We start from the raw sequence: 24427 nt of genomic DNA, 5'->3' as shown, positions 1-24427 counted from the left end.
CTTTCAGTCCAGTGGACAAGTATGGGCATAGTAATGCTTAAAGATGGTTGAACCAATTCATATCCAAAAGTCATTTTCAGAGGACAAGCTTTCCTATGAATTTCAATACAAAATGTGCTAATTTTATTAACTACCATCAACCTCTTTGACATCTAGAGACTGGATGTTGCAAATTTGGGACTTACTTGTGCATTATAATACACAGCAAAACAAAATGCACAAAACATACAGAAAATTGATGTCTGAAAATGTCCACTCACGGACATACTACCTTTTGAAATTGCTTCCCTCTCACCTCCTCCATATAACTCCACATCACTGGACAAGTACAGATAGTACTATACTACTTGCCAAGGTGGTTTACCAGTTCCATTCCCAAAAGACAATATTTCATGTGAATTTTAACAAAAAGATATTTACAAAGTGATATTTTACTATCTCTATAGTTAACATACCTTAGACACTTCTAAACATCTAGACAGACTAGATGTTTCAAGTAAGGACTCACTATGTCCACTATGTACACAACAGTTTTGAACAAACTGCACACATGTAACAATAGTTCTAATTTGAAAATGTCTTTAAAATATGAGCATCTGGCCTTCCTTCACTGACCCAGTGGGCTACAATGCTCAATTTTTCAGAAGACAATCTTTCCTAGGAATTTTAACACACACACAAAAAAATTTGTTGACTAATTCCACTTTTTTCATACACTGGAAATCTCTTTAACACCTAAAATGACTAGATGTAGATTGAGACTCGTTTGCCCTTTGTATACACTATGCACACAGCAAAGTAAAATAAACCCATAGACATCATAAGGAACAAGTCTCGTCTCATCGTAAGCACGCTGGCAGGGTACTCCTGAGGACCAGCACACAACTGGGGGTTCAGCAGGATGTTGGCTATTGCCCCCTCCCGACCAAAAAAAATAATTCATAAGAATTTTAACAAAAAGAAATTTACAAAATGTGTTCTATTTTACCACTTCTACTTTTAACATATTCCAGGCACTTTAGAACATCTAGAAAGTCTAGATATTTTTAAAAAATGCATTTATAACTATATACAGTAATGAAGAATAAAATGTATACACAAAACAATGGTTATAATAGGAGAATGTCTTATACATAAAACCCATCTGGCACAGGAGCTCCCTCTTGTCACAAAGTCCTCTCCATGTCTTCTAACCCACTGAACAAACATGGACAAATGGTCCAGATCAATTTCAAAGTCACTTCCAGAAGAAACTTCTGATTTTTTAATAGGCATTTACAATACATCATTTCTAACTCTATCATCCATTCTTTAAATTTAGAATGTCCAGATGTAGCAAAAATTTTAGAAGGTTGGGGGGCAAGTTGAGAGCAGCACCTTTTTCATATGCTATGCATTGGCCTTTTACATAGGACCAGTACATCTTCCCAAAGGGTGCTGGGCATTTCCAAGTGGTCAATTATGGTATGTTCCTCTACCTTTATTTTCTTTTTGGCAGAAGGCCACCAACTGCCTGAGAGCCACTAACTGTTCCACCTGTCCTTGTCAGGGCTTTGCTCACCTTCCATAAGGCCTTTCTTTACCTTGGGGGACAAGGTGCGAGTGTCCCAGTTTCACGGGTGGAATTGCTGGTCTCATGGGCTGAAGTAGGGTCTCGCAGAACGAGCCAGCGTGCTGGGTGGTTGTGGAGGGCTTGTGGGTATTCCAAATTCCAATCTGATGGTGTGATTGTAAAGTTATCAGTAATCTATACTTCAAAGTTTTTTCCATCCTTTACACAAACCTCCTTGAAGACACAGCAGTTTAAGATCATACCTGCTTGACAAAGAACTTTCAGAAAAAGCACAGGAGTAAAGAAATTAACTGGGTACAGCAAGGTTTGGCATGGCAAGGTTAAAGATCTGGTGGAGTCCATTACAACTGCACATAAGATTCTTCTTTACCTTTGTTCACTGCTGCTTGGCTGTTATCTTAGTATCCATTAGCTGCAAACAGACTGAATTCTACTCTTTTTAGTTTCTGGGTGTATTTTTCTTCATGTAGATCACAAATATTTCTTAGGTGTGGATATGGTGTAAACTTATATCTCTGGTAAGTGGGTTGTTCAATTTGTGAGCATCCTAGTTGTTCTAGTTAACTATGACCGCATTTTGTGCTCTGTGAACTCCCAGACTACTGATTCAGTTCTCTAACACATCCACGGGATAGAACATAATCTGGGGGTACTTAGGCATCTGAACAAATGCTGCAGATCATATTAGCCACCACATACGCATGATGAAAATGCCTCTATTGTTAGAGGAACGACCGTGGACCACCTTTATCACTAACCAAATGACGGGAGGCACTGATGTAAATATCTTGCTTCATTACAAAGCTGGTACTACTGTACTCAGAACGAAGTAAAAACAAAGACATCTGGAAACACCCAAGTTTTACTTTGTGGCCCAACAGAGCCCACTTTCTGTTACACACATCAACTATATAAAAACTCATCCAACAGGAAGAGAGAAATTACAGAAATTTAACCACTCCACTCACGGGAGAAATGACTAAGGGCATTGTGACTTCTTTTCTTCCCTTCTCTGAAGTCAGCAGTCTGAACACTCTAGGGGTTTAGAATACAGGAGGATGGAGCCAGGACTCGCAGGTGCAGCCGGCATCCCTTTCCCTTGCCCTGTAGGGTCAAGTGGCTACCTCTTCTTCATTTTTCTACCACAACTTTAACTTGATATCAAGAACTTTACACAAGAAATGGTGCAGACAAGGCAGCTTTATTATACTTTGCAGGGGAAGAGAGTCCACTTAGGGAAGAAAAAGTGATTAACACTCCTAAGCAACACTGCCATCTAGTGGAATTGTGACGCACCACCAGGACTTTTAAGACCAGACAGAAATGTGAGTGCATTCAGGTTTCAACTTTCAGGGCAGAATGGCACCTTTTAACAACTTGGTCCTCAGAGAAGCTAAGATTTTGAGAAACGATTTTTATTTTTAAAATGCATAAATGTATGTAATTCCTCTGCTTTCCTGGGTAAAGAATGAGTTGTGTTTTCTTTTAATAGGCCATCAAATTAATTCTCAAAGTACTATCTTAAAACAGCAACCCCTGATTATAACAGTTTAAGAAAGAAGCAAATCTCCAATGTATAAGAACTACATTGGGTTTACTCATTTCCTCTATTTTCACAATCTAGGTTGCAAAATATCTGTACTTCACTTTTTCTAATTCCTGGAAGAAATCATTAGAACACACCAATAACAATTTTGCATAAATCACGTAACCCAATTCATATTATGAATGCACAATAATAGTGGAAGATATTGGTGGGAGAATGTGGGAATGCTGCTCCTAATGAACAATAAAGTAATTCATCTCAAGGCTTTAAATCTCCTTTATACCAGGTGTTGCAGTTAATGTGTTGATTTGATGACTTCTATGAGTACGTATATGAGAATACTTAATGAAACACCTGGATGAAAAATGAAGTAACGTTGTGAGAATAACATATTGTTAATATCCACAATCTCAAATGGCATCTCTGTTATTACTGAGATTTTAGGATCTGTGTTTAGTGCTGTGATCTTTGGAATATCCACAATGGTTATTGATCTTGCTAATGAGTTCCTCTATTACAATATTTCTAGGTTTATGGTCGGAGGCATTCATGGATTCTAGAATGCATGTCTGACATGGTATTCAGCAAACCATACCCTTGGCAAATAATAAACTCAGTTAAGGATTCTAGAAAGAACAAAGCTTAGGGGAGGAGGTATACAAGTATTAAGTAAGTAGTTGAATTAAAACATTTTTAGGTTGCATTGTTAGTAAATACAATAGAAAGTTTCAACTCTGAGAACCTAAGATGACCCAGAAAACCAAGTTATACACGTGGGGTATAAGCTAGCCCAAGGTCAGAACCAAGGATTCTGTATTTTTTCAAAGCAGCACTGACTAGGGTGAGTCTTTGGGGGTACCTAGACAGCCTGGTGTTCACTGAGACCTGCATCCTCCCCCGGTCCCAGTCTGAAGCCTTCCTTCACCACATACCCAGGTTGTCAGCATCTTTCACATAATGCTACTATTTGGGGACTCCTGATGCCAATGTAGTTTAAAAAAAAAAAAAAAACACTAGGGAAGCCTTGTAGTAACTCAAACATGATGCCAAAGTCATCTCCAAAAAAAGTTTATTAGCATGATTAAAAAGATTTTCTTGAATAACAGAGTTTCTAAACATGAAAGAATATCAGTGGCTATACCTTACAACCAATATTTGGAATTCAATGGACAGCTTTATTGCCAGTCTTCATTTTATTAAAAACAATCCGTTTATTGGCTCCATGAAGTCATGACTATTGCTTTGTCTGGGAATGAGTCCCAACTGCAATTAAGTATAAAAAATATCTTCCATCATAACTGGAGTGTGACCTGCATTGAAGAACAGCTCTAACTGAGTAAAGAGTTGATAAAAATCCAGAGTTGGGTTTTTGTTTTTTAAAAACATTCCTTTTACACACTACAAAGAAATAATTAGTATTTTGGCTTTTTAAATTCCTACATGATATTTAGAATGGCCGTCCCCAAAGGTCCTCCCATCACATAACTGTGAACCCTCTTCTGGAGGGTAGATCCTGGGGCAGACTCAGCAGACTCTGGCCTCCATGAGTCTATACTGGTCTGAGAACAAAGACAGCGTCATCCAGAACATAGTAGTCATTATACATGTCACCTTCGCACAGGTATGGCAGTCTGGTGAAAGCTTCGATAACAAAACCAGCTTTTCTGAACACCTCAGGCAGGCTATTCACTTGTTCTTCCCAATTCTGTCCCTTGATTTCCAAAATTTCTGATGGTTTCTCCCACTTGCCACCTACTAAAACAAATAAAAACATTAAGTTAAATTCTTGAACAAATGAGTTTCCTAGGACCTGGTATGTTCCAAGCATGGGACGTGTGGATGAGTCAGCTCCTTCATACTCCCAGCACCCCCTGAGAAGGGTGGGCGGACTGGAAAGCTAAAGAACTTGCCCAGAGGTGCAGGGCTAATGGACAGCAGAGCAGATATGTAACCCCAGGTTTGTCTGCACCCAAGTCCACATTTCCATCTTCCCTGACAGAGCTTCAGAGGACACCTCCTTCGGATTCACTGGAGGTTTTAATGGTAAATGGGTTTGGAAAACTGGTCATTGAATACTAGAATAATGAATCAGAAAGTCATATATTATTTCAAAGAGGGTTTTAGACAACTGCAAGAACATATAGCTGACGTAGTAAACTTACTCAACTATTACCTAAAGAGATTTATCAGGCTGAAATAAAACAGGCTCATGATGGGTTTTTATAAAAACAGACCATCTGTGTGTTTTTCAAGTTTTCGAATTCCCTAACTTTTCAGAACAATTTTATAAAGAATTAATCTCTAGTCCAGAGAGAGAAAGGACACTAGAAAGTAGGGAGTTGCTTGGTATTTCTTGGAATGGCAACCGTCGGCCATTTCCAAACCTATGAGACGCCTGGAAAGTGGGGAAAGCAAGCAATGTTTCAGGTTCACAGACAAACCAAGCGTTAACTACAGATACACATGCAAAGATGAAAGTATAATTAAATTTAGGGGTTCTTTTAGGTGCATTGGTAATGTAAAAAAAATACATATATTCTTAAATGTGTTACTAAATTCAGACTGAAAATAACTTTCTGTTCATGAGAAAATATGTCATCAGCAGTGGCAAGAGAGAGAACACCAGAGTGAAAAGCGTGGTAGGGATCTTCAGTGCCCCAGCCCTGCATCCTCTTCCTGGGTCGGGGGCTTCCCTGCGGGAGGCCAAGTCTAAGCATGGGCTCTCCCCACCTCCCCACAGCACAGGTGGTAGCACATGACCCAGGCTCAGACACACTCACTCAAGACCTGGGACACATGATGGACACCTGATGACCTTCTCTGGAGGTCAGTGCAGTGGCAGGGAAATCACATGGCTGGACAGCAGCTGTGTGGTACCAGGACAGTCGCTGCGGCGATACACTCATAGACCAGCTTTACAGGGTGACTTGGCATATTCTTCCCAGCCATAGACCCCATGCATGATTCTCCAGACTTCCCAGGGACTCTGCAGGCCACCCCAACCATGCCAATAAGTTTCCTTTTTCCTAAGTCAGCCTGAGTCAGTTCCTGCAGCTAACCTGCCTCATGATATAAGAGGACCAGGGGTGACAAGGACCCAGAGCACAGGGGCCTACGCATCTACTCACAACACATTCAAAAGAGGTCTTTAAATTCAGAGCTGGGCACAACCAGTTAATGACAGAGGGTGTATTTCTTACTAATTCTCTTGGTCCCACAAGAAGACACGTCTTTCTACTCCTTCCCTACAGCCAGCAGTTACTGGCCCAAAGCAAGGCACACACACAGTGGTGACCCAACCAGCAACCAGACTGGTCTGAAAATGTAAAGTACCACGTGTGAAGCAAAAGTCCTTTTAGGAAACACACACTATGTGTAAAGCAAAACCTCACACAAAACATCTAATACTTGTGAGGAGAATTTATATAATCCAATCCACAAAAAGTATACGTGGGCATTTAGAAATGTGCTCAACTTTAAATGGTGAAACTTTGCAACAAACCATCTTTACACAATTTCAAAAAGTTCCCGATTATGGTTCCTAAATAAGAGTTCCTCTCTTCAGTTCTTCCTTTCTAAAAAAAGAAAAGAGGAAAAAAATACCCAACTCTTCAAACACACCCCCGACAACTGCACGCATACAGAAAGAAATGGAGACTGTGAACAGAGGCAAGATCCTTCTCGGTCTAGAAATCAATCTGGTTCTATTTTATGTCGGTAAGGTACTTTTTTTCCTTCTCCATTTTATTTAAATTAATTGCTCTTTTGCCTAATGCATTTACTTTTTAAGCTCTACAGAATAATTTTTAAATGTATAATATTATGGAAATTTAGGTCTAAGGTGATAAGTTTCCTCTTTTTCCAGAGGAACAGGTAATAAATAATAGCTGAGGAAAAGTTTCATATTAACCTTGAAATTCCCTTTGCATTATGCTGCATTAGAGAAAAACCTCACCAAAGAACTGAAAATGCAGTTAAGATCACATGTGCTGGTCATTAACAATTTAATTCCTATACAAGCAAATTTGTTCTGCACATGGCACCCACTGAATAGTATTTGCTGAATGAACACTCTGGAATAACAGTATTTCTAAAAAGCTGAACTTCTGTAAACTTAAAGTCCTTATTATTTTTTTTTAATGCCAAAACTCTTAGAGAGAACAGCCATTTCATAATATGTCCATTTTTAAAATTCTGCCTACACCCATTTTTTTTCTCAATGAAAAAGAAAGGGTTTCTTTCATCACAGTTCTAATAACCTCAGATTAGCCCACAAAATTTGCGTTATAGGGAAGGGGGCAAAATTCTTAAAATTGATATTAGTTTTCTCATTTATAAAGAAATACATCAAAATGTTAACAGTGGTTATTTTAAGCAAAAGGAGTGCAGTGACTTCTTGCTTGCTTCTTGCTTCTATTCCGTTTTTCTCCCATAGTATATATTACTTTTAAAGAAAAATCCCGACATAGTCTAAAAACTGTGCAAACAAAACGTGTGGAGTCCACCCTAATTGGGAGTGGGGTGGGGAGGGAGGCTGGAAGCTGAGGCTGCAGCGGGGACGGCAGGCTCCACTCCACTTGGCTGCTGCTCTGCTCGTCTGAAATGTTCTATAATGATAAGCTTTTTAAGTGTCAAAAACTAGTTCTCCACATATTTTCCAACTTGACAACAACAACAAAGGGCCTAAGGAACACTGGAACTTGTGAAAGAATGTTTTACGGGAAGGGGCTGTGGGGCGCCGTTACCCAAACTTCTCTTTTTGCTAAAATGTTGCTTCACTGCTGGGGGAGAGAAGAGCAGCTTTCTGCCTTTCAAAGAAAACCTCTACAACTGGTTTTCACCCACCTCAGACTAAGGAGAGATAGGACCCTTCTAAGTTGCAAATGTTCATATTACTTACCCTGCGCACCAGTTCTTAACAAAAAATGTTAAAAGTTAGTTTCCCTTTTAAAACTTTACCCAGCAGACAATTTGAGATTGAGGCACTGTTTTACAGTTACATTCTGACAGGTCCAATTCCATTTCAAATTTCCAATATATAAATATATATAATGAAGTGTTCCTCTGGACTTTTAAAGTGACTGAGCCTGAACAGGAGACAGAGGGTGAAGCAAACAGACTTGGGAGTGAATCGGCCCCTCAGCAGGAAACCCAGCTCAGCTGAGCCTTCACAGACACAAAGCCCCAGGAAACCCAACCCCCATCCTCCCCAGGTGATTGACTTCATCCTGTCATCTGGTTTATGTGTTTCAGGTCACTCAAAGTTCCCAGCTCATCTCAAACTGTACAAATTCTAAAATTAAAACATGGTTAAGAAAAGATTCTCATCACAAATACCATGATTCTAATTTTAATTCCTCTATTGTTTGGGTGGGGGATGTAGAAGAAAAAAGTTAAGTGAAAAAGAGCCCCTGTCTGAAACTTAAACATCAGACACCTGAATTACTTTTTAATTTCATTTATAAGATACACTCAGACCAATAAGACCAGTTGGAAACACAACCAGGCAAAAAGCAGACAAAAATTTGCATAAATCCCCATCTGACTTAACCAGTAGTGTTTTATCTAAGGGCTCTGATGTCCCCAGAAAGGGCTTGGGGCAGGCCTTCCCATTTACAAGCTCCTGAGTGGCTTTCCAGCTTCATATGCCTGGTGTTAGAAGACCAAGGTGGGGACCAACACTCCAAGCAGCATCACACAATGGGGAGAGCACTGGACAGGGAGTTAAGGCTAGTTCTATGAACACCCCGTACACAGGTGCCCATAGTTATCTCTAAAATGAGCATGTGGCACTAGGAGGACATTGGTAGTGGCAGGGGCAGGAGCAGAAAGACCTATGTTTTATTGAAAACTTACTGTAGCTTAGGCAAGTAAATACTCTATACATCACTGCACTAGAACTTGACTCAAACTGCATAAGGTCAACTACATCATCCCCACCATGATGAGGGAAGCGACACAGAGATCACAGAGCTAGAACCATTAGAGTCAGGATTTGAACCAGTCTGTGGCTCTTTATCACACAATACTGTTAGTCAAATAGGATAAATGTTACAGGGCCTACAGTGCAGTGTACAAGTGCCAGGAAGAAACCAAATCTGCTAGCCACAGTAGGACTCACTCACTTGACCTCTGCTCTGTAACCAAAGATGGTGCAGGCTAGGCCAAGGCTGCATTTCCACAGGTGTATGTCTTGCCTTTTATCATGCTTCCAGTATGGACACTGGGCTCACAAAGGAACCATTGTAAACGGCCATGAATTGCCAGCTATCCCAAACCCCGTAAGACAAAAAGAAAAAAAGAAAAACCCTGCTCCCGCTCATGAGCTCAATCAGTGGCAGCAACATTTGTATGAGGAGCTTTGAAACACTTGACCACGCTGAATACAACACTCTTACGGGAAAGGGGTATGGGGAGGAAACAGGTTCTAAGGGATGATGTGATCTGCCCAAGATCAAAGGAGAGGTTGTAAGGAGCAAGCGTAACAGGACCCCAAACTTCTGACCCCAGATATGCTGGTGCCTCGGCTTGCCTGGCTAGCTCCACTGAACCTCTCTGGGGCTGTCTTCAAGTAACCAGATGGCATGCAACCAGGTCAGGAATCATGGGGTTAGGACAAGTGAGGATCACTGTGTCTTACTTTTACAGTCTTGATTGTATTGAGAGTAAGGTAAGAAAAAGAAAGGAACAGCTGGGTTCCAGCCAAAACATCAGAGAAAGCAGCCCGCTAAGCACTCACCTGCTTCCTCCCCAGGTGCTGTGGGTGCCTGTACCGTCTCCGTTAGGCAGCCACATTACCTAGAGGTGGACTATACTCATAAGGCTGTCACTATAGAGTGCACCTTCTCCACAACCGGATGCCCTTCAGAGCAACCCATGAGCCTGTGGTTTCGCTATGGCGCTCAGCAGCCTGAGAACCTGTGCTTGGATGGATGCAGAAGTGAAACGGACAAATTCACAGTGGGGGAAGCCCTGGCCCAGAACCGAGTTTCTCTCACTGTCAACAGGGTGACATCAAATGACAGTGCAATTTACATCTGTGGAATAGCATTTCCTAGAGAAAAGACATCGAGAGCCAAGCAAACTGGAGAAGGGACCACACTGGTGGTAAGAGGTCAGTCAATGAAGGCTTTTTTTCTGTGTGTCATCACATTTTGCTCAGACCTTTAAAATCTTCACATCACTTCCATGCAACTGTGAGATAAATTGGTAATTTAATACCCTAGCCAGTGATGTGAGGAGCACAAGTCACCATAGGTTTGGATTCAAGACCCATTCAACCCAGATACAGTCAGTAGCATGCTGGGTACTGTGTTCTGTCTCCATACCCAAATTTGACTAATGAGGAATGACCAACCATGTTCTTCTTTCCTGTCTACAATAGGGACTAGGTGTAAGGCACCAATTCCACAGGGACCCTTGTGATTAACTCAGCTTTCTCAGGAACTGGTCTAGAATTACTCCACCTAGAACAATATACTAGAAAAGCATAAACAGTCAATAAACTAGACCCAGGAAATAAATGCATCATGGAGAATAAATACAAATTTGGAGAGAACACACTGGTGGATCCCTGGCCCTTCTCATTCTGCCTGGACAAGAAAGAATAGCTTCTAGAGATCTGCTAACACCCCTGACAATCTCTCACTCAAGTGAGGATTTTCCTACCAGTAATTTCACGAAGTCATTTCATAATCTCAGTAGTCTGAGATTATGAAATTTCAAGGTGGCACACATCTGTAGTCCCAGCTACTGGAGACACTGAGGCAGGAGTATTGCTTGCACTCAAGAATTCAAGGCCAGCCTAGGCAATATGGTGAGACCCCACCTCTTACAAAAAAAAAGAAAAGAGAAACTTCAGTGAAAAAGCTTCACATGATTCTGGGGGAAGGAAAAGAAGGGCAGTAGCACTTTGCCAATCTAGGACCTCTTGCCGTTAAAAAATGACTCTCCTATGTAATGAGCCTGAGATCATTCCATTCAAACACCATCTCAAAATCAACCAGCTCTTTATTTTTAAAATAGGACTCTAAGGATCTAAAACTGTCTGGTATTATGATCCCTGCTTTTGACTACTAGGGGTATTCTAATAGGCTTTTGATACTTGAATGTCACTTAGTTTATTCTAAATGAAGTTTATTCTCACCTGTAAGAAAATCAGAAATGAGTTACCACATATAAAGCTTATAATACTGCCTGACACATGGCAAATACTCAATAAATGTCAGCTACTGATATGAAAACACACGATGACTTCAGAGACTCATATGCCTCACTGCATTAACCTGCTATAAAAAATTATTAGAAAACAAAATGGCTTAGAGAGAGATGAAGATCACAAAAAGATTTGTACATAATTGAAAAGTTGTTAAGATTCCTGACTTTTCTACAGAGATGCTAATTTAGCATCAAAACATTTTTTAAAAGTTGTATAGAGTTAATTTGTTAGTTTCACATGTAAAAATGTATGTACTGATAAGAATCAAGGGGATACTTGGTTGGAATAATAACTATAAACCTAATTGTACTTTGTACTTTAATCAAAAGACTTGGCATGTTACTTAATCTCTCCCTAGAGCACAGAACACTGAATGTCTCCTGTCGGGAGACACTCAGAATGTGAAAATGGGTTCAGTAATTTCACCTTAGAACTTTTAGCAGAAAGCACATATGTCACAATAGTATGCCTTTTTTTATTAAGATTTTTTATTAGTGCTTTATAATTATAGTAGTTGGGTTCATCCCAACAAACTCATACATGCATAAAAATAGACTGCAGTTCTTTTAGGCAAGCAGTGGATACTATGATCCTCAATGGAGGGCCTTCACAGGCTTTTTTTTTTGGTACTGGGATTGAACACAGGGACACTTAACCAGTGAGTCACATCCCCAGCCCTTTTTTTTATTATTATTTTATTTATATATGACAGTGGAATGCATTATAATTCTTATTACACATATAGAGCACAATTTTTCATATCTCTGGTTATATACAAAGTATATTCATGGCAATTCATGTCTTCACACATGTACTTTGGATGATAATGATCATCACATCCCACCATCATTTCTTATCCTATGCCCCCTGCCTTCCCCTCCCACCCCCTCTGCCCTATCTAGAGTTCATCTATTCCTCCCAGGCTCCCTCTCCCTATCTCACTATGAATCAGCCTCCTTATATCAAAGAAAACATTCAGTATTTGGTTTTTGGGGATGGGAATGCTAGGTTTCACTTAGCATTATCTTCTTGACTCCATCCATCCCAACCCTTTCTTTTTTTTTCTTTTTTTTTTTTTTTTAGAGAAAGTGAGAGAGAAGAGAGAGAGAGAGAATTTTTTTAATATTTATTTTTAAGTTCTCGGCAGACACAACATCTTTTGTTGGTATGTGGTGCTGAGGATCGAACCTGGGCTGCACGCATGCCAGGCGAGCGCGCTACCGCTTGAGGCACATCCCCAGCCCCCATCCCAACCCTTTCTTGAGACAGGGTCTTGCTAAGTGGCTGAGGCTGGCCTCAAATTTGCAATCCTCCTGCCTCAGCCTTCCAAGTCACTGGGATTATAAGTATGCACCACCATACCCAGCTTGGGTTTTTAATAGACACCACCATTCACTATAATAGTTCCAAGATTATACATGACATCACTCACAAATGATGTGAAAATATTTTAACTTCATAAGCAGACTCAATGACATTTGTACACTATTTCTAACAAAAGAAAACTTAAATGCCCTTGAACACACTAGGTTCAAAAGTTTAAGTAATGCACTGTACCAGATGGTTAATCAAATTTTTGAATTTTTAAATATTTTTTATCTCTAGCAAGTATCATTTTTAGCATAAAACATTTAAAGAACTGATGAAATGGATTTAACTATCATATACTTTAATATCTTCTGAATCAAAAGACTCCCCCCAAAGAAGCTTACATGAACAGGCAAACAGAATGAGTCCATATTTCACCTGTAACTTGTAGCTTCAATGATACTTTACACATACATACATGTGCAAGAATATGCCTCCACAGTGACTGTTTCTTTCTGTTTCCACAATTAAGAAAGTAAGCTTCTCAGCAAGGAACTGCAGAGTCTCCTGACAGTGCTCTTAGTGCTGCTCTCCATCTACATTACTGGGGTATGTGTGGCCTTCATAGTCCTCTCCAAGGTAAGTCAAATGTTCTCGCACTGATGTCCCCAAAGCCTTAAATATTAAACGGAAAATTATCTCCATCTCTCCATAATCACTGAGCCTCAGATACAGCTCACCTAATGAACATCTCCCTCTGCTTCTGCAGGGACCATCACATGCAGAGGAGGGCCACAGGAGGCATAGATTTCCATCACTGAAATTAACAAGAATACATGACTTATAGTGTTTTCTCTTTAAATTCAGTAATGTGGGATTAAGAAGCCATCTTCTATGCTAGCTTTCTTCTGCAGAAGTGAGGTGTGGGGAAGCGGTAGCAGGTGCTGGAGTGTTACTGTCATCTATGAAAGTCCTAAGAATAATTTTTAAGAGCAGAAGAGATTAATGAAGAGAGTAGAAGCTGCCTTCAACTATTCAAAAAGGCCTAAACTTATTTAAAAAGAATATAACTTGACTTTACATATGTCTTAAGAGCGGATGTTTATGTCTTATGTTAGAAGTACTACAAATTCCACGATAAACATTAGTTTGAGTTATTTAGTTTACTAATGAAATAAAAGTATCTCAGAAATAATATGAAAACTATTAATACTTATTGTATATCATTTAAATATTGTTAGTTTAATCCTATTATGGTATGACACATCTGTCACAATTATTGTAAGTGCATAAAATATTTACAGACTTTCCTTTTCTTCTTGACAGTCAAAATCTAATATTCTAAGAAACAGAGAAACAAAAGAAGATTCACAAAAGGTAAAATATTTTTTAAATTGTAGCTAGTTGTAAGTATTTGAAATCCAAAATAGTTTAAGAAACACAGAGAGTATGTGTTTCAACCAGATACTAATGTTTTCTAACTGTTGAGAATCTTCATGATAATCTCAAGTGCTTAGCTGTGATTTCAACTTGACAGCTCTCCACCCTTTGAATAGACTCAAAATACTAAAGAGTTAGCTGTAGTGCAGATGTGTTGGTATGTAGTTTCTGAGACTGGCGACAGTAAATAAAGAAAAAGCTCTGATGATGTGCACAAATCATCACTTATGCTCCTGAAAGAGAGATCTTTTTCTCATTTGTATTTACAGAAGAAAAGTGCTCGGCGTATTTTTCAGGAAATTGCTCAAGAACTATATCACAAAAGATACGCAGAAACAGGCCCACAACTTGTAAGTATAAAATGCCAAAAAGATGCAATACAGGCATAAAGCATGCTTCACAGAAAAAAACTAGACTGCCAACAAGCTGTCAGTACATATTTTCCTTTAAAAGAATCTGAAAAAAGACCTTCACATAAAATGCATTTTTACACAGAACCTGTTTTGATAAATACATAACAAAGGACATTTGATACAATATTAAATAGCCCCAGGCTGGTATCTTAAGTGACACTGAACACTCAGAAACACACTGGACACAGACAATGTTTTCAATACAGACAAGGATGCTTTTGTAGATTAAAAAGTAATTGGTTTTTTGCTCTTGTTTTATGCACCCCCCCCAACCGCCCCAGTACTGGGGATAAACCCAGGGGCACTCTACCACTGAGCTATATCCTCATCCCTTTTAATTTATTATTTTGCAATAGGGTCTCACTAAGCTACTTAGGGCCTCACTAAGTTTCCCAGGTTGGTCTCAAACGTGTGATCCTCCTGCCTCAGACTTTTAAGTCACCAGGATTACAGGCATATGCCATGGTGCCTAGATCAATTATTTTTTAAATTACTTATTACTGATAAAACAAAAACTTCACATTAGAAAAGATAGAGCTAATGATATAAAAATGAGTATTTCTTCAGTCTTTGGGGTTGGAGTGACAGGTAGAGTGCATCTGTATTATCTATAATACATTCTGATGAAAGTCCTACATAAACAGGATTTTCCGACAGCACAACAGGAACTCTGTTTCCATGATACACAGTCAGATTCTCAGACTTAAAATGTAAAATTAATCACAACTGACATTATTTTCCTCTTAAACTGCATCTGAGACCAAATGCCAACAGCAAAGTGATTATAAGGTGTGCTTATTTTAACCCTTTTTATTTTAAAAAGAATTTTAACTCAAGAGAATGTTGTGGGACTGGGGCTGTAGCTCAGTGGCAGACCGCTTGCCTAGCACAGGTGAGGCACTTGGTTCAATCCTCAGCATCACATTAAAAAATAAATAAATAAAGTTGTAAAAAGTATATTAAAAGAAAAAGAGAGAGAGAGAATGTTGTCCAAGTAGTCATTTCATCCTTCACTGTATGTACAAATACATAAAGACAATGGTTCAGTTACTTAGGACAGCACTCAAAATAATTACAAATGCCTGTTCATTCATACTTTTTTCTTACTGAGGCTAAGGAATTTTCTTCAACAAAGAGGCAAAAGTAAGAGGCCTGAAGGAAGGCCTAGAAGTAAGAACTGTAAAGTTCCCACCCAGGACTTTGCCAATGACATCTAGACAAGAAAATTATTTTTCAGTCCCAACATCCTACTGGAAGGATAATTAGGACCCAGAATGCAAGGTGGCAGAGCAGCTTATATGTGGTATGGAGGATGGCATCATTGGTTACATAACCTTAAACACCATTCATTATTTTCTATTGTAGGAGAAAGACAATATTTATGAAAACAGAAGAGCACTTTCCAACTGTGAAAGACCATAGATATATTTTGATTTTCAAATTTTAATTCACTGAAAATCCAACTCCAGAAGCTATGGAAATGCACCAATCAGATCATTTAAAAAACAAATAAAGGTAAAAGGAAAAGACAACTGGCTGCAAAAAAGGCGGCCAGGGCATAAGGAAGCTACAACTAATAGTAATTAAAACCCAACAAAATGCAATTGAAAAGTTCTTTCCTAATTTGCCAATAAAATTCTAAGCAACCTAATCAGATTATAGGCATGCAGCTTCAAAAAATTTTCTGACATGTATCCTGCATCTGTTTCATTTAACATGTTAATAAGTGTGTGATGGCGATTACCCTGAAGATTTGAAGTCAACCACATGACTCAATCCTGAGTGGAAGAAATGTCTTTGTGGGTGGTAGAAATGATGGAACAATTAGCATCAGCGGGAAGGCATAAAGAGAAGGAGAAATATGCTGAAATTTGAGTTAGAAGAATTCATTTTGAAAAGTACCTTGGAGCAAAAATTATTTCCTCTATATTTTAATGGGGCAATGAAAAAGTACATATTTCCTTACCAGGGTATGCAAAATAAATATCATGCCACCAACAAAAAGTGAGAATAGGGAATAGAATAAGAATATAAATTCCAAAATATGGAAAATTCAAAGCAGAATGTGAAACAGAGAAAACCTCAGAAGAAATAAGCCACAACTGACTCTAGATGTCAGTGTTGTGCCAAATAAGAGCACCCTGGAAGGCCACATCCTGATGGCACAAAGACCTCTACAATCCCGATTTCTGACCAATTCAGGAGGGAAATAGCAGACACTGGACTGGTACAGCAAGCATGTTATGGACTTCATTACCAGAGCACTAAGAAAATATGATACAAATTTTCTTTGAAAGCTAAGTAGGTATAAACAATCTAAAGTACCTACAAGCATGCTTCTGTTATTAAACATGAATTATAATGTATTGTGCTTATTTCATTAAAGTTGTTTCCTTTAAACTGGCATTAAATTATTTAAGCATATTCTTTTTATAACCAAGATATAATTTTTAAATACTTTAGGACACTGATGGCTTAAATCAGTGATATCAAACCATTCTGAAAACATGTGCCCAGAAAAATAAAAAAGGCAGAGGATGAAGCATACTTGTGTGTACATGTGTGCATGTATATGTTGTACAGGTGCAAGCTGTGTGTAGCATACGCATGTGTATATATGTGTTTGTATCTTATACACAAAAACAAATAAAATAATGGTATAAACAGCAGCATAAATAGAGATGTAAATTTTTCTTCCTATAATTCAAAAATAAATTTTCTGTGTGCCAAGGTTCACACCCTCACTTTGAGACTACTGGCTGAGGTGAAATAAATGAACTTCTGAACCAGATGGCAAAAAAAAAGGGCAAATACTAATTCCATCTAGATGAACTGAAGGAGTGCTGAATTAGATCATTTACTTTTCATTCTGGCAATCATTACATTTTGGCACTTAATTCCAGGGCTGAAAAGACACTGCTCCTTGTGTTAACTAACCAAGAGACAAAATCCCTAAGATAAACTAGTATTAACTTCTGAGTATACATTTTCCAATGTAAGCAAGGACTGTGTTTCAAAGATCACTTTCCCAAAGAAAGGAGTTCTGTTCCCCAGCTCATATAGAAGAGTGCCTGGTGCGTGTATAACATTTGTGCTTTCATTCATCCATGTAGCCAACCAAATTTATTGAGTGCTACACTTTTAGGCAAAGCGTACTCTGCGTGCTATCCTTGGATTACACTGAACCCACGATATGCCGACCTGCGCTGTATCCGCGCCTTCATACTTTGCATACGCTGTTCCCCTCTGTCTGGTAAAATGCTTCCAAGACTTCAAACACAGCTTACTAGTGCACACAAGGCCCTGGGTACAATCCTCAGCACCGCAGAAACAAAAGACAGAAAAACAGCACAATGCCACTTCTAGCACAAAACCTTCCCCAAATCAACAGTTAAAGGATCTTTCCTTCTTGAAATACACAGTACTTTGTCGTATTTCTCTTCACACTACCTTGCCATTGCCTGTTACATGTATCTTCTGTGTTTCAAGACTAAAAGCATACTTCCCATTTATATTTGTATTTCCATTGCCTGGTACATAGTAGGCCCTCAAATGCCTTCATATGAATACAACTGAACAATGGTTCTATTTTTATTTAATCTTTTAGAATTTCCATGAGAAGTGTAGCATACTTCACTTTCTAGTCATTGACTCTAACCCCCTCCATAAAGACTGTATTCACTGAATCTCTAAAATATTAATTTTTTTTTTTTTTTTTTTTGCTATCTGAATATCCAGAATTATCACTGGAAGGTTTAAACTGTAGCTTTCCCTTAAGATTTGAGTTTCCCACAACAGTGAAAAGAAAATAAAATTGAACCAACCTATCTTAGTTTGGGTTGCTAAAACAAGCTGTTACAGACGGGGGGGGGGGTGTTGGGTTATAAACAACTTCTTGAGTTCTGGAGGACTAGAAATCTAACATCAGGGTGCTACTCGGCTGGATTCTGGTAAGGACCATCTTCCAAGCTGCAGACTGCTCACTTGTTATATCCTCCATTGGCAGAGAGCAGAGAAGCAAGATCTCTCGGACCTCTAATAAGGACACTAATCACGTGTATGAAGGTCCTGACCTTGTGACCCATCTAATCCTAGTTAACTGCCAAAGGCTCTCACCTCCTAATTTCTAAGAAGAAAATGGACCAAAAGATGTTCTAGCACCTACAAACCCTACTTTCTAGGCAAGAGCTCCCCAAAACCACATACCAAAATATATTAATGGGACTTTCAAAATAAGTGATTTCCTTTTCATACTGTATAAGATGAGAGAAGCTATGTCTCTAAGGTGTCAAGTCACATAAAACAATGGAGAATGCACTTTCAGACAGTTAAAATGCAGAATGAAGATTTCAAATTCTGATTTCTGAGTTAAGAGTTTTAGGCAGACCTTGACAAATATTTCAATCTGAAGAACAGTGAACAAGTATAATCAATATAGCCACAATTTTTAAAAAAGGAATAGAACAGGATAGAATGTAATAATCCTAATATTTATAAACCTCAAGGTAGGTATTAACCCCCTTTTTTGCAGATGAAGCTCTGAGATAACTGAGAGACCCAGAAACTCACATTTCAAATTCAACAGAGGTCATCTCTAAAATTCCATGCTCTTCCATGAAAAAGACTACTAAAGTCCTGTTTATTTCTATCTAGACTGATGAGACCCTTGAGACTAAACATGTTTAATTTAACCAGACCAATGACCCTGGGAGAGAATGAAAAGGTTGCCAAAGAGCCACACCTCTCCAAAAGCACAGGCCTAAAATGTTTCATAGGAGAATCCCACCAAACTTTCAAAGAATGAACAAACAACAAAACATTCCCAATTATTTTTTTAAAATTCAACAGAACACTGACACCCAAACAAAGGTAACACCCTCCAGAAAAATAAAGATTAAGCACAGACTATCGTTTATCAACAATATTAATGATTATATATTTTTAGAATTTTTGTAAATAGAATCTAGTAGTGCATTAAAAGATGATCCAAGTCCAAAAATAATATAATGGCTATATATAAAAAGAGAATATTGATTTAATGAGTCAAAGGAAGAAAAAAATATGACCATCTCTGTATATTAAAAACTCAGATGGCAAAATTCAGTATGAATTTCTAATTTTTTAGGCTCTTAGTAAAACAGGAATTTTAAAAATGTATTTCAAATGAAACAGTGATCTCAAGTGAAAAATATTTCAAATAGAAATATTTTCATTAAAGTCACAAACAAAAGTTTCTACCTTTTTTTTAACATTAGAAAGCAAACCACCTTCTCTCCGTACATTTAGTGGTGGTTGGTAAATGTTCAACAACCAGCTTATAGAGGGGAGAGGGTATTTGTGGTATTTGCCAAACTCCATGGTGTAAACATTCCCATTAATATCAAATGTAATACTGGCCATATTTAACAACCAGTTTGCTAAATCCCTACCAATGTAATAATTAGGTGCCATGAGCCAGTCTGAGCCAGCTCCAGCATACCACGGCTTACATCCAGAAAATGATGAAGATGCCTATGTGATGATATGGAAAAATTCCCAACATATGTTGAAGTGGAAAAGGCAACTAAAGTACTTATAATGGGCTGCTTCAGCTTGTGCATAGACTTAACTTCTGAAGAATATTTAAGATAACCTGAAAAGACTGTGGAACTGGGATGGATGAGAAACTTTGCACTGTATAGTCTCTTATAAGCTATTTGAACTATTTTTACTATGAATCATTTTGTATAAAAATTACAATTTTAAAAAATCATGTCATTAAATTTTCATTTTTATAATATAATTCTTGTGTTAATCTAGTATTTTTCCTTTTTATTCTAGGGTAGTTAACCAATTCTTTGGGGTACTTAACCAACTAGATTTAACAACCCCTACCCAAGACTGGGTCAGTAAACCAAAGAAACTGAAATCGGGACGATACATTGTTGCATTTTCTGTTTTCAAGTTAATCTTCACAATAAAATCCATGCGGTTCAACTTCAAGACATTTGCCCAAACAATTACACAAGTCATCATTTCACCTTCAATTGCTTTTGTTAAAAAATAAATACTGGGAAATGAAATTGATCAAATTATGTCATGTGCATGTACAAATGCCACATAATGAATCCCACTATGTGTAATTATAATGCACCAGTAAAAATTTTTTTTTGAAGAAATTAAGTCAAGTAGGCAGGCAAAAGACACTCAGCTTTAATATAGGCCAGTATTCATGAACTCACACGCATGATCACTTTGCACCTCCCAGACCTCAGTTTCACATGGAACTCATCAGGATCTAATTAGTGATGTGGAGAAAGGAAGCAATAATAGAGTGCTACAGAGCAGTCTGCAAAATTTATAGGTCACTAAAGGTCACCCATAGCAACAAGGTTTCTTGTCTCGAGTTTGCAATGTGTCACATGCTGGACTCCTTAGACTCCACAGGCAGCTCCAAACATCCACAATCAAGGAGCTTGTTTCAATCCTTAGTGGAGACTGCCCTCTTGTCCAGTTTGACTTCCTCTTGATTTTCAGTGTCAGAAACACATGGAAATAAGATTTGTGGTTACACTAATGTTTCTTCCTCCTGCTTTTCCACCTCCTGCTATGCCAGGAAGTAGCATTAAAGTTCTGTCAAGTGGTTGCCCAACAGGACACAGGAAACCAGAACCTTACAACCTGATGACTAGTGAGACCAACGCAGAGAGATGGAGCCTAGGTTTAATTACACAGGGAGCAGCACTGAAACAAAGTCAGGTTGCTGAATTCCCAAGGAGGACATTTACTAGATTTTATTCACTGTGTAACATATACATGATAAATAGGCACTCACCATTCAAGCAGTTTTTGCTTTACCAAGACTAATAGGAATGTAAAAATGATGAAGCAAGATAAGAGAAGGTATCTGTACTAACTTTCTTCCTTCCCTCCCATGTCTAAAGAGTTCCCATTTTTCCCCACTATCAACACAAATCTAAAACCACAAGGTAGTTAAGCATTCAATCTGAAAGGCTAAGGCACATAGGAAACAAAAATAAGGACAAGAAAAAATTAAGGCACATGTAAATAGTAACATAAACCCATATAGCACTCATGGTTGTAAGAAATGTAAGCATTGTTCCTTAAGATAAAGACTTCATGGGCCTGGGGTTGTGGCTCAGTGGTAGAGTGCTCACCTACCACATGAGAGGTCCTGGGTTCGATCTTAAACACCACATAAAAACAAATAAACAAAATAAAGGTACTGTGCCCAACTACAACTGAAAAATAAATATTAAAAAAAAAGACTTCGTGATATCTAATAACTATGACACTTGCAAAGTAGTAATGGATTTCTTAGAATGTCTGCCAGCTGTTAAAGAGTTTTTGAAGAATGGCTAAACTAGACCACAAAACAGAACTAAAGATTTTTAAGAATTAACATGTATGATTTATACAACAAATAATTTTTATATTATGTATTTTAACTTATAAAAATACAAAAGAGAGACTTAAAGCCAAAATTTCCAAGATGATCTGAAATGCAAAACACATTAAGCTAAAACTATGAATTCATGTGACATTAGGTCACATTAAATGCCAGAAGTCATAATAAATCTGCAGTGATATGAAACAAGCCCATTTCTTCTAAAATAATCTTCATTTAATATTGCTGAAGAACAAAATCATGAAATAAAATCAAATGTTACTCAAAGAAATGATATATTTTCTCAAAAGAGAAAAACAGGTAACAACTACTATCTTTTTTTTTTTTTTAGTCTGGGACAAGAAATGAAAAGTGCAAAACAAAACAGGCATGACATTCAGCAAGTACAGATGAGCAGATGAAAACACATCATTTATTGACTAATAAATAAATGGCTGAAGCTCCATTTAAAACCAGAGGATACAAACACATTTTAGGCTTTCAACTTCAAGTAGGCAGGTCCAGCTGAGTATTAATTATTTTCACTGCAAGAGAGTACTAGAGTTCTATAAAATCAACATTAAGATGAACATTAACCAAGGTGATTTTTTTTAAAAAATTTTTATTCTTTAGTTGTAAGTGGACACAATACCTTTATTTAGTTTTTAATGTGGTGCTGATGATCGAACCCAGGGCCTCACGCATGCTAGGCAAGAGCTTTGCCTCTGAGCCACAACCCCAGCCTGATAAGGTGATATTTTAAATGAGATAACAGTTTTACTTTAAACTCCAGCCTATTTTAAAAAACATTAGACAATGTTTAATTGTGACTCTGGATAAGATTTGGTCTGACCATACTTACCATTTTCCACATAGGGATGAAAAGGAAGGACAAGGGCAAGAATGACTCTGCCTCTAGTTGGCTCCAGGACACTTCTGATATCTTTTAACAAAGTCAGGGGCTGATCACAGCGGTCCAGCAAATTCAAGCAGCTGATGACATCATACTGAAACCCCGTGTTCTGCCATTCATTGATTCCAAGCACTCTAGAAAAACATCAGAAAGAACTTGACTAATATTTCTTGCTTTGAAGACATCTTTTTAAAATAATTTAAGATGCCAATAAAGGCTCTAATTTTGTCTTCCAGAACAAAGTAAACTCAAAATATTCACTTATAATTTATATTTTCAAAAATACAAAGGCCAGAAAAGAGACAAACAGCAACCATGTTTCTTTAAATTTACCATTTCTCCTATTAACAAATACTAAAACATACAGAACTTTCTTTATAAGAACTAATGTTTAATAAGAAAGAAGACACAAAGTAATAAAAATTAGTTCTCTTCTCCAATGAAAGAACAAAAGAATTAATCTAACTTTTTAACATTCACTAGCAGTGAATCATAAAAAAAAATATATTCATATTTTCTATTCCTAGGGTCCTTCCTATACTAAGAATGGAGTAGTATAAAATAGTAACCTAAAAATCTTTTCATCATATCCATTGCCAGGAGACAATTTCATACTCTAGAATCTTCATGTCTAAATAACTACTCAGAAAAACATAAAGCATAGGACATCCTCATAAAACTATAAGCGAACAACATGATTAGAAAATCTCACCTACCCCCCACCCCCACCCCCATACCATTTTTAGTCTTTTACAATGTTTATCTCAGAAAGGGGAAGTTTTTAATATCAAGTCTTTGATAACCTGGGGGGTGAGGTTCTGTATATCTTAAGGTGACTGATTTCTAATGTAATAAATCATGCAGGAAACACAGTCTGCATGATTTCAAATTAAAAAAATGATGGAGATGCTTTTTCTATTGAGTATACTGGTTACATACATGTCAAAAACCAGTCAAATTGCATACTTCAAAATATGTGCATTTTATTGCCCTTCAATTTTACCTCAATAAAGCTATGAGAAAAAAAGAGACAGAGTCTTTGCTAACCAAATCACTGAGTCAATTCTATAAACTACTTACTCCTGCCTGCTTACACCAGTCAGAATGTAGCAAGTAGAACATGTTGGAATAGAAACAGGTGAAAAAGGAAACAGAGAAAAGGATCTGTGGAAAACAAGTCTTTAATAATGCTGAACAAGGAGGTATCTTAGAAAATTCTAAAAGTATAATGAGGGCTATTTTGGAAACATTACTAACAATGATATTTTATAGCATTTCTGAATAGAACAAAAAGGAACATAAGTCACTTAGTTACATCTTCTTTTCAATCTATATTTTTATAAAACAGAGTCACCTCTAAACAAGTCTAACTTAAAGTAACCAGTCATATTCCTTTGTTATACAAGTGTTGTTGGTGGTGGTTTTTTGGATTTGTTTAGGTTTGGGTCTTTTTTTGGGGGGGGGGGTAAACCAGGGATTGAACTCAGGGGCACTCAATCACTGAGCCCCATCTCCAGCCCTTTTTTTATTCTATTTAGAGACAGGATCTCACTGAGTTGCTTAGTGCCTCACTGTTGTTGAGGCTGGCTTTGAACTCCTGCCTCAGCCTTCCGAGCCACTGGGATTATA

At 37.8% G+C, this 24427-nt stretch overlaps 2 protein-coding genes across 5 annotated transcripts in view; one reads left to right on the top strand and one right to left on the bottom strand.

Annotated features, from left to right (window-relative positions):
- Positions 1–4171: 4171 nt before the first annotated feature.
- The window catches only part of Mettl9 (methyltransferase 9, His-X-His N1(pi)-histidine), a 38679-nt gene continuing 18423 nt past the window's right edge, over positions 4172–24427 (bottom strand). The window contains exons 4-5 of one of the 4 annotated variants that reach the window (XM_026392156.2): positions 22748–22932; positions 4172–4871 (exon numbers count right to left, since the gene is read on the bottom strand). In XM_026392156.2, coding sequence (XP_026247941.1) covers positions 4669–4871; positions 22748–22932 — 388 coding nt within the window. In that variant the 3' untranslated portion in view covers positions 4172–4668. Of the gene's footprint in view, positions 4875–22747; positions 22933–24427 lie in introns of all 4 variants that reach the window. The other 3 variants (XM_026392155.2, XM_077802395.1, XM_077802394.1) reach the window with 3 other exon arrangements.
- Igsf6 (immunoglobulin superfamily member 6) lies at positions 6664–16197 on the top strand. Its single transcript, XM_026392157.1, has 6 exons — positions 6664–6836; positions 9874–10233; positions 13178–13284; positions 13972–14022; positions 14355–14435; positions 15864–16197. Exons 1-6 carry the CDS (start codon positions 6770–6772, stop codon positions 15918–15920), a joined length of 723 nt encoding a protein of 240 aa, XP_026247942.1. The 5' UTR covers positions 6664–6769; the 3' UTR covers positions 15921–16197.

This window comes from Urocitellus parryii, chromosome 9 (genome assembly GCF_045843805.1).
Source record: "Urocitellus parryii isolate mUroPar1 chromosome 9, mUroPar1.hap1, whole genome shotgun sequence".
NCBI classification, from domain to species: domain Eukaryota; kingdom Metazoa; phylum Chordata; class Mammalia; order Rodentia; family Sciuridae; genus Urocitellus; species Urocitellus parryii.
The sequence above is the reverse complement of the archived record's forward strand: the minus strand, read 5'-3'. Positions and strand labels throughout refer to the sequence as shown.

What these genes read in the sequence shown, in the direction of transcription:
- Igsf6 (XM_026392157.1), top strand. Translation starts at nt 6,770, where the DNA reads ATGGAGACTGTGAACAGAGGCAAGATCCTTCTCGGTCTAGAAATCAAT. An exon ending in TCTGGTTCTATTTTATGTCG is followed by an intron (nt 6,837 to 9,873) that starts GTAAGGTACTTT and finishes CTTCCTCCCCAG; the next exon opens with GTGCTGTGGGTGCCTGTACC. An exon ending in GACCACACTGGTGGTAAGAG is followed by an intron (nt 10,234 to 13,177) that starts GTCAGTCAATGA and finishes TCCACAATTAAG; the next exon opens with AAAGTAAGCTTCTCAGCAAG.